This window comes from Vigna angularis, chromosome 11 (assembly GCF_016808095.1).
Source record: "Vigna angularis cultivar LongXiaoDou No.4 chromosome 11, ASM1680809v1, whole genome shotgun sequence".
Lineage (NCBI taxonomy): Eukaryota > Viridiplantae > Streptophyta > Magnoliopsida > Fabales > Fabaceae > Vigna > Vigna angularis.
In genome coordinates this window covers 25,955,927-25,966,917 of record NC_068980.1, presented here as the reverse complement: position 1 = coordinate 25,966,917, position 10,991 = coordinate 25,955,927, and the positions used below count along the sequence as shown (strand labels likewise).

General features: G+C 33.4%; 1 protein-coding gene across 1 annotated transcript; it reads right to left on the bottom strand.

Annotated features, from left to right (window-relative positions):
• Positions 1-4,466: 4,466 nt before the first annotated feature.
• Positions 4,467-8,032, bottom strand: LOC108332411 (F-box protein SKIP23). The gene is made up of 2 exons (XM_017567666.2): positions 6,837-8,032; positions 4,467-4,774 (listed from the first exon to the last, which is right to left on the bottom strand). Exon 1 carries the CDS (start codon positions 7,919-7,921, stop codon positions 6,848-6,850), a length of 1,074 nt encoding a protein of 357 aa, XP_017423155.1. The 5' UTR covers positions 7,922-8,032; the 3' UTR covers positions 4,467-4,774; positions 6,837-6,847.
• Positions 8,033-10,991: the final 2,959 nt, after the last annotated feature.

Genomic DNA, 10,991 nt, shown 5'->3' with positions numbered 1-10,991 from the left:
TAACCACCCATATGGTTTGACAAATAAGAAACAACAACAACTTTCACTAAAACATTCTAAAAGAACAACATGTGTTTCTTTTCTCGACTCAAACTATTTAAACTTAGCATAGAAAGACTTATTCAACAACCACAATTATTCTACCAAAACATTCAATTTAGGTTTGAAGGAATTAGAATTATTAAAATGATTCTCAGCGCATAGATTAATGCATAAGCTTATAAACACAGGTTAAATAAGATTTTTTTTTAAATTGTATTTTTAAATCAAATTTATTATTTTATTATATATTAAATTACAATATTTATAAATAAAATTAATTTTATTATATATGTGTTTGTGTGTGTATATATATATATATATATATATATATATATATATATATATTAAAGTTTGTATATTTTTTTAACTTTTCAAAATAAGTAAAAATGGTGTGTTAGTTAAATATCACTCATATTTTTCTGAACATAACGTGTGGAATCAAGGGAACATTCTAGTTAGACACCACTGATTGAGATTGTCCTGATTATTCATACATTTTTTTATTTTTAAAACTTAAAAACTATTATTTTTAATCTATAGCCGTAATTTTTAAATAAATAAATAATATATAGTCTCAATTTTTCATTACCATATTATATAACGTTCAAAATTTATTTTAAAAATATATAATCAGAATTTTTCAATGAAATTTGACATATATATATTATGACTTCTTATTCTAAATATATAGTTGTTGTTTTTTTTGTATTGCAAGAGTAGACAAGAAAGGGTTAAGAATTTAACACATCAATTTCTCCTCATCTCGACCTTTTGACTACTAAAATATTTCAAGATAGATAGTTTTTCTCTTTTTTCCACACGTTAAAGTATGTGATAACAAAGATAATCAATTTATTAAAATGATAATAAAAATTAATCTATATATATATATATAAATATATATTTATGTATTTATATAAATAAAAAAAAAATATATATATATATATATATATATATATATATAAGTTTATAACTAAATTTTCATTAAGTTTTCTTATTATTTATCATGTTTTCTGTCAGACCTCATTAAAAACGCACCTAAAACTCTTATGAATGGACGTTAGGTGTCAAGCAACGAGGATTTGGAAATCAGATAGTGGAAGGCAGGTGTTAACAGATGAGCGGACGTTCGTTTTAAGCAAAAACTGAGTCTTGGAAAATTACGTCACACTCTCTCTGCATGCACCTTCTTCTCCAAAACTCTGATCTTTCATTTCTCCTTCTTCTCTCCAAAAACCTCTCCCTTCTCTCTACAGAAACTCACTCTTTCTCTTCTCCGATCACTGTTCAGGCACCGTAGAAACACTTCCGGCGTCCAGAGCTTCATTTTGAACCGAACAGTTTCGAGTTCTGAAACCGGTAAGTTTCCTTATCTTAGCCGATCGTTTTCTGATACATGCAAACCGAGTTCCGGTCGTATGGTTTCGCCCTGTCTGAGCCATCTTGGGTTTCTGTTGTTGATTTTAGTTGGAAGGATTTTTGAACGTAAGGGTAGAAGGAACTTCAGTTAGGCGAACCTTAATTCTGCGTTTAGTACGTTCGTTCACGCTTAGAGGTAAGGGAAGCTTATTTAATTTAATTGCATGTTCGTTGTACGTTCGTTAATAATGAATGCATGTTGCTGAGTGGTTGAATGTATATAAAGTATGAATGTGGATATGCTTGGTTATAGGGAATATGATTATTTACTATGTTATGGATTGTATAAAGTGTGCAAATTGATTATGATATGAATTTATAAAGTTATGAAATTATGAATTGGGAAATGAATTGAAGATAAATAAATCCTGAATATAAATTTTTCCTATGATAATGTACGTTCGTCACTGAACGGTTATTGACCGTTCGGTAATACTAGTAACCTTGGTTAATATTGGATTCTTTCATTTGGAAAGAACCCTAGTTGAGGACGAGCGTCTTCGTGTGGTAATACTATGTTTGAGCGTTCGGCCAAGCGTAGTTGCATCTAAGTGTTCTATGATAAACTTAAATTTTGTAAATATATGTAATTGTATATTTTAATTATTCTTAAACACTACTCTAATAGTATTTTAGTATATTTATCAAGCCTCTTTTCTTTAAGTTTAGTAGCACTTGGTCTTACACCAAGTGTTCATCCTAAGTAGGTGTTTGGTCTTACACTAGGCCCTCGTTCTAACTTCTTAAGCTAAATTTCCAAGTACGAGCGTTCGTTCAAACCCTCTAGGGTTAGCTCACTATAGTGTCCGTCTTTAACTGACATTTGTAATTCTTGATACTAAATCTGAAGTAATCTAATTTTTCATAAGTGTTTAGTTCTTCATGGGAATTCCTCTAAGTATTGTTCTTTGAATACCTAGAAGTGTCGGTGTCCATCAGTTACGGCCTAAAGCTTTAGTGTCGAACATGGTCATTTAAATGTTCGGTTAAAACTCTTAAGAGTCAGTTCATCTAATTGGCTCATTTTGTAAGCTACGTTCGTTCTACTCGTTTCTGGTAATATATGATTGTACTCGGTCTCTTTCTAAAACCGATAGTAAACTTCTTGGTCTAAATCCTTTCTAGAACTGGAGACCTCTCGATCTCGTTACAATTCTTCGGTCTCGTCCTGAGTCAGGGTTGAACGTTCGATATTTGGTAACCGTACGAATCTTAGTGAGAAATGTGTAAGTGAGATAATTATTAATGAAAGATGAAGAAAATATGATAAGGAAATGTTGTGGATTATGGACGAGCGTTCCGGGGAGGAACGACTCATGTGTGAATATTGGAATTTGTAAAGTATGACTGTGGGTAAGCTAAGCTGGCTGTTCATCCTGATGTTCCGTGAGTACTCGTCTTCACGTAGAGGAGGGTAGGTCATGTGTAGGAATGGCAGGAGGTCCTAGTCCTTAGGGTTACTTTGGACAGATAGGGCTAACCTCGGGTGGCAGCTGTTGAGGGCATCCCAGTTACTACATCACCCGGGTGCACGAACGCCTGTAGCTACGCAGATTTCATACGGTCCGGACAGTCAGTCTAGTATTAGGATTTGTGTGAACGAACTATGAATTATCTTGTTTGAATGATATTGTGAAATGTATGTTTATGCATGAATTAAATTACATAAGCTTACCCTGTGTTTTCTTGTCATGTCTTGTCTTGTACGTCCGTCCTTGTCATTGCAATGATCATTCATGTGAATGTGAGCAGAAGGGGACGCACTGTTGGAAGATGCGCTGGAAGAAGAGAATTTGGTAGAAGTTGAAGTTAAGACCGAACCTTAAGACGTTCGGTCAGTAGAGTAGTTTTATTATAAGGTGGTCTGTCGCCACTTTCCTTTCTTTTGTATGTATGATCGTTCGGTAGTTGGCTTTTGTAAACCGTCCGATCAGACTCGTATTTCTGTATTGTTTAATTATAGTAACTCTTTCTGTAAGACCGTTCGGCCGAGACCGTACGTTCTCGTATAGTATAAGACTGATCGACTATATTATATCATTTCTCTTAACACATGAAAACAGCAAGATGTGTCATCTAAATTAAAATAATAATAAATACTCAATTAAAAAATATAAAAAATATAGATATTCAATAGATAAAAAAAAATTAATAAAAAATCAATTAAATATATTCAAATTTATTATATAGCTTTCAAAATTAATTAAAATAATATATAATTTAGATGTAAAATACATCTGTTATTTTCGAGTGTGTTATAAAAAATGTTAACTTGGTTATCACTTGACACCTTATATGTCTATAGAGTAATCCATGTTCCACTTCTGAAAAACTTGTATAATGGAAGCACTTGGAATTTCAAAGTGACTTCAACAACAATCCTTGTTTTCATCTCTCTTCCATCTACCCAATTCTATTATTATTTTAAACTTGAAAAAAAAATCATACATTATATATAAGGACATACATATATAGTTGTAATTATTAAGTACATTATGTTGACGTTGTGAATACATAGGGTAGTAGTAAACTTATAAGGACAAAAAAATGTTTTGATGAGTTAGGTTGAATAAAATGGGGAAGTTGGCAGTAATGTTGGTTAAGGCAAAAGGGATGAAGAGAAGTAAGATTATGTTTTGGATATATAAGATTATGTTTTGGATACATAAAATGACATGAAATCAACATATAGTTTAAAAAATAGCAAAAAACAATTGGAGACTGATGAAAGGGTTATGGAGAACTTGGTTTTACATTGGACATCGTTGTCTTGTTTAAGAGAGGGCTCAAAGGTGCAGTCTTAAACACTCAAATGCTAAAATGTAATGGAGTTCTGAGTCATAAACATTTAAGTTCCTGTTCCTTCCCACTCCGTTGGCATTTAAAGGAAGAACAGGTGCGTAATGGAATTAGCAATTCCATTAAGTTCACTACTTGCATAAGAAAAAAAATGAAATAAACTTTACAGGAAATGTCCACTAGGATGAAAAAGACTAGTCTCCTTATTTCAAGAAAATTATTTGCAAAGATGGAAAGCAGTTACAAGTTTGGGCTGTTGAACCTTGTATGTACAGAAGACAATGAATTTATGGATTTTAGCAATGAATTATTTCAATATGCAAAAGAACTAAAGAAGCCTTATCAACCTCAAACAAAAATCCTGGTTTCAAAAGAGACAAATTGATCGACCACTTCCAAACATCTTACTCTTTATTCAATTTACAATGGAGTACTCGTGAATGTTGCTTTGCCGAGGTTAGGTGGTGATTACTGGGGACATCATCTTCATGAATATTGGTTTTTCTAGCTTAGCCTGCATTGATCGTATAAGGCATTTTAGCAATAGCATCCTATTCAAATCTTAATTATTCTCAAAGTCAAATAAAGAAACATTTACAGAAGCCACTACAGAAACCACCTAACCCAGCTAGGACAATTTCTCTGCTACTTTAAAAAAAAAAAGTGTAGGTGAAAAGACAGTCCATTGTTAGAACATTTGCCTGCAGTCTTTAACTTGGGGCAAGATTAAAACAATGAACAAAAGAGCCTGTATCTGTAGGTGAACTTGTACCAACATAACTAAACAGTAATGAACAATGGCATACAATGATTGCCACGTCAAGGGGTGAACATATCGGGCAGCAAGAAAAAAGTATTATAATTTATAGAAGTAGGACATTCTATTTAAATTTTAAAGTTACCTACAAAATGCATAAATTATGCACCATGATTCATAGAAGTTAACTTTCAAAATTAAATAATGCACAATATTTTCAGCATCAGTAAATAGAATAATGATTTGTCATGGTGAGTGAGCAATGTGGAGAGGATTCACAAAGGAATAATGTTCACTTTCATTGTTAGCGGTAATAACATATGCAAATCCTTTTATGATCTCCTTTTGTAAAGGTCTTCTAATATGTTACTCCACTTTATAGATATGCAATATTACCGAGAGAAACTCTCGTAATAAAAAAGAGCCATGTCAAAAATACCTATACTTCTTCATAAGACACTCATAGTCCTAATCTAAAACTTCATTAATCAACCTTCTTTATATACACCAAACTTTAGTACATGCTTCAATTAACAACAGAGTAATACTCCAGTTACCAAGTTTAAAAATACAGAACAACGAGTGGCTTTGTAGGTGTCCTGTAATAAATTAAAACACGCACTAAGGCTGTGTTTGGATTGAAGTTTCTAAACTTAAGTTTGAATGAACTTCATTTTGCAACCTGAGTTGTAAAAGCATCTCTCGCTTTAGTTCTTTTTCAAACTGAGTTTCAAGGCAAAATAGAGACAACTCTATTTACAATCAAATCAAACTGTAAACTGAGTAAGAGATTATAATTTTTGATTGCACATTGGGGTCTCCAACTGAATACCAAACATGCACTAAGCAATGAAATTAGATTTTCATGCATAATTCACCTTGGAAATAACCAAACCAGAGTACGTATATAAGCATACCAAGCATGAAGTGTCAACCTGAATCAATCTGGCGGTGGCCAGATTACCTCGCCTGGGACACTTCAACAAGAGTCAAATCCAACCATTTTCCAAACAAAAAAGTCCCCATTCCAATTATGATTCTATTAACACCCAATGCAACCAAACAATAATGAAAATTATGGTGCCCTACGATAAATTAACACACTAAATTTCGTAAACTTATGTTTGAATGAACTTCATATAGCAAACTGAGTTTGTAAAAGCAACTCTCTCTTTACTTCTATTTTTCAAACTGAGTTTCAAAGCCAAACTCAGTTTAATATCAGACCCAACTGAAAACAAAAGAAAGAGGCTTTTCAGTTTTACATTCTGCACATACATTGGAACCTCCCAACACTCAGAAATTACAAACAACGCCATCAATACCTCTCATTTCTCTCTACACCTCACTTCTTCTAACATCGGATCTTCATTCATATCAATTCCTTATATATTTTGTCTTCCCATCTATCTAAAGGGGTCCAAGAATCATCTTCCCGACAGAAAACCAAACATGCACTAACCAAGGGAAATAGATATTTATAGCACAATTCACCATGAAAACCTTTTTACCAAATCAGCATACACATATTCATACACACCAATCGAAATAGATATTCATAGCACAGCACAATTCACCATGAAAACACTTGAAAAGCTTCTGCCAAATCAGTATTCACATACACATACATACATTCACACACACATAAAATAGATATTCATAGAACAATTCACCATGAGAACACCTGAAATTCTCATACGCATACACATACAATGCACACATAGCAATGGAAATAGACATTAATAGCACAATTCAGTATGAAAAACATAAAAGTCATCTACCAAATCAGCACAACACATATACATGCATTCATACACACCTCGAGAAGCATCAATGGGTCCTGACCCAAACCGGGGGCGGCCAGAATAGCTCAGAAAAGCCGGGACACTCAGACAAGGGCGAAATCCTTCCATCACCCAAATCAAAAGCTCCCATTACATTAGGAACCCTGACAGCACCCAACCAATTATCTCTAAACACCACGTAGTTCCCTCTCTCAACCCTCAAATCCTTGGCAGAAGCCGAAAACGCACAATCTTCTCCCAAGAACAAAACCCACTCCCCCAAACTCGCCACCTCCACCCACCTCCCCACCTCCTCATCGAGCCTAAACACATCAAACTTCACCGTCCTCTCCCACGCAATGATACCAACACCCTCCTCGTCCAAATTTTCGTAGTCCGTGAATAAGTACAGGTCCACCAGCATCAGCGCTCCGTCGCACTCCACCAGAAACTTCTTGTCCCCGCCGAAGACGCGCTCCGTGACAACGCGGAGCGAGGAGTCGAGACCCACGGTGACTGTACGGCCGTTTCCGTCGACGGCGTAGAAGGAGCCGCGGAAGGCGCAGACATCATCGTAGGGGGTCGGCATGTTGGGGATGATGGTCCAGCCCGAGTCGCCGCGGCGGAAGAGCGCGAGCTTGCCGGAGATGTGGATGGTGAGGAGGGCAAAGCCGTCAGTTCCAACGGAGAGGAGGACGAGCTTCTCGTCGTAGAGGGATTCCGTGGAGGGGCAGGCGCTGGAGAGGCGGAACTCGCGGCCAAGGTCGAGAACGTGGAGGCGGAGGAGGTCGAGCGCGAAACGGGGTCGTTTTGGCTGGGAGCGGGAAAGCGCGTGGAAGAGACGCGCAGAACCGGCGCGTGTGTCGTGGGAAATTTTGACGAGCCAGGGACGGCTGTTGGGGGCGGTGGAGGGTGGCGTGAGGAGGAGAAGGGATCGATGGGAGAGGGAGAAGGTGGGGGTGAGAGTGATGGAGTGAGAGAAGGGAAAAGGGGAAGAAGATGAAGATGAAGAGCGCCAAGAAGAACAAACGGATCGGAAACGGAGAAGGTAGAGAGGGCTTTGAAGGCGTTGGGAGATTAGGTTTAGAAGGTCCTTCGGAAGTTCAGACCAGTCCGCCATTGATGACAACTTTGGAGAAGAATGACTGAGGAAACAAAAATGCTACATCATACACTTCTCATTTCTTTCGAATCAGAACTCAAGTGTTTTGTGTTTGTTTCTTTGTAAAAAGACTAATGTATTGTTTTAATATGAAAATTTATTATTGTAGAGAGTTTGTGTATACTTTCAACAATTAAGTTATAAAATTCAACACATTTTTTTAATAAACATCACAACAAAATCATGAAATACTGGTTAGAATTATGTTCAATTCTAAGATAATCTTTGAAAGTTTTACTCAATGATGAATGAATTTAACTCTAGGACGATAGTAATGGAAAAGAAAATTCATATCAAATTCAACTATCATAAAGATTTAGCCTAATTAAAATTTATTAGAGTTAATATTTTTCTAAACTCTAGATTGATTAAAGCGAGAAGAAAGAAGAACTGTTCATCATCAAACATGGAACAAAACCATTTGAGTGATTCAACAAAAATATTTAAGGGATTTGTTCGTATTCAAAGATAGATCAGGAGAAAATTCATGTAAAATTTGTGATGTTTTTTTAAGATATTTAGAAGTGAGAGTGAAAAAAATTTGAAAATAAAATTTATGAAAATTTGTGAAAAGTATAATAAAATTTTAAAAAAAATGTTTTAGTAAATTAAAATATAATATTATATATAACACTAAGGAACGAATTATATAGTTTTATCAAAACTATGGCACATACATTCCCATTATGGATTATTATATCAATGCATCCCACTTGTACACTTGTAATGAGTGTTATTGTGTAGGATTAACGTAGATTACAAAATTGATTTCTAGTAAATTATAGAATTGATTCTCAGCTCCATGTTAATCACATGATTGATTTCAATACTCTTAGAATTGATTTTTCACCCATGCATTTTCATTCAGCTGTTATGGATTCTCTAAAAAAACCTCTCACCCTTCACGTACCTAGTTAACCACTTATCGTTGAAGAATCACCCTTCACCTCTCTCCCCAAGCATGGAAATGTGGAACCAGTTCCCTCACGTGGCACCTTTGCACAAAATTGCTTCCTAATGTAAGCACGGACACTAAAGATTCACCAAGATGATGCAAAGCATGAAAAGTAACAGCATGTACCTCATGAAATTTTAGTTAGTTGTGTATGGTAATTAATGAAAGACCATCTAGAGGATATATTGGACAACTCACAAGTGTCATAGTTAAGGGAATGGAAGAAGAATATAGAGTTTCAAAGACTCTACTTTTGTGAGGATTACTTATTAGTCTTTTTCTTTTTTCTTTAACATCTTTGTAAATATGTAATATAGTTTTATTAGGCCTTGTATTTGGCAAAAAAACTTTGTTTAGCTTTGTTTAGAAGACTTGGTGCCCTTAAGTGAAGGTTAGCACATCATTGAGACCTTAATTAGAGGTTAGCACCTAAAATAAGTTTAAATGGGTTGCCTTGACCGATCAATATCAAAAACCTCTTAATTAAATGTTTTAGTTGGTTAGTTACAAACATATACTACTCATTTAATGTTTAGACTCCTCGTGCTTTTAGGCTCCTTAGTATTCAAGATACTCTAGCCTTCTCCCTTACCTATAAAAGGAGAAAAACCTTTTGTAATAAACTTGGAACTTGAATGATACGAGTGAAACCTTTGCCAAAATTGCAAGTCTCACTTTTCTTAGTTTTTATCATGAGTTGTATTCTACACTAGACATCTACACTTAAGCATTATATTCTACAAGTAACATCCAAACAACTTTTGGCAAATAAGAGACTTTGAACGGATTAAAGACAAAGATTACAAAGATGGAAACATTTAGTAATAAAAATATTTAACCATATATATATATATATATATATATATATATATATATATATATATGTGTGTGTGTGTGTGTGTGTGTGTGTGTATACCATTAAATTTATATAATTGATTATCAATAACAATTATTGATGTCTTATAATTATTTATGTTTTATTATTGGTGATATAACAAATATCCATAATAAAATAAGTATAAAAGGTTAAATATAGTAATAAATGTGAGGCTCATTTAAGATAAAATAAATTTCATGACGAGACATTAATTTTTAAAAAAATAGATACTAAATATTTCTAAGTCTATAAATATATTTATGCACAAGACAATACACATGTAGCCTAACTTAGAATTTCTCAATATCTTATAAGAGGATGTTTTTGTTTAAGGGGTCGAGATCAAGTCTATTTCTCGCAACGGTCTTCAAACTTCAAGCATAGGTCAAAGTTTTCTTTCCACTTCACACTAGTTGATGTTTTGTCGAACTAGGGTGCTGTCTACATATAATACTCTGATGCTAAAGTCAATGAATTTGACAATATTAACAATAAATGTAACCAACTACCTAAATACTACAAACTTGTATTTGTAGATTTTGAGATGGACTTTTGATTAGCCTGATGTAATTACAACAAAAATGATAATAGTTTAACTTATAATTAATTTAATTAGCCTTATCATTAACTCTTCTTTTAGTTTGACTAAATGATTTCTCAACTGGTTTCTACAAGAGTGTAAGTTGGTCCATAACTCAATTCTTAGACTAACCAAACGGTCATATTATATTAAAGACAATTATAATAAAATATTAATCAAAATAAAATATTATAATAATAATATTTTTATTAATTTAAATAATTTCAGTTTGTACTTTTATTATTTGTTAAAATTTCTATTTTAATGTCATTATTCTAAAATATTTTTATTTAGTAAATTTTATAATTTCATTTTAATTTAATTTAAATTTTAGGAAATTGATTTTTATATTAAGTTACTTTTAAATTATCTTTTAATTTTAATACATATTCATTCATTATATTATTAAATTATTTAAATCTTTTCATTTTATTACACCCATAAGATGTTTCCTTTTCCTTTCTCGAACATGACAGTGTCCTATTCTATTATCTTTCTCCATTTTTTTTTCTTGTTTTCTGGTTATCTTCCATAAAACATCTGTTTTCCAAATTAAAATAACATTTAAATGAAGGATCTTAGTATCTTTAGTAACACAGTGATAATAAGAGGAGTA

Coding starts and splice junctions, on each gene's coding strand:
- LOC108332411 (XM_017567666.2), bottom strand. CDS start 7,921: ATGGCGGACTGGTCTGAACTTCCGAAGGACCTTCTAAACCTAATCTCC.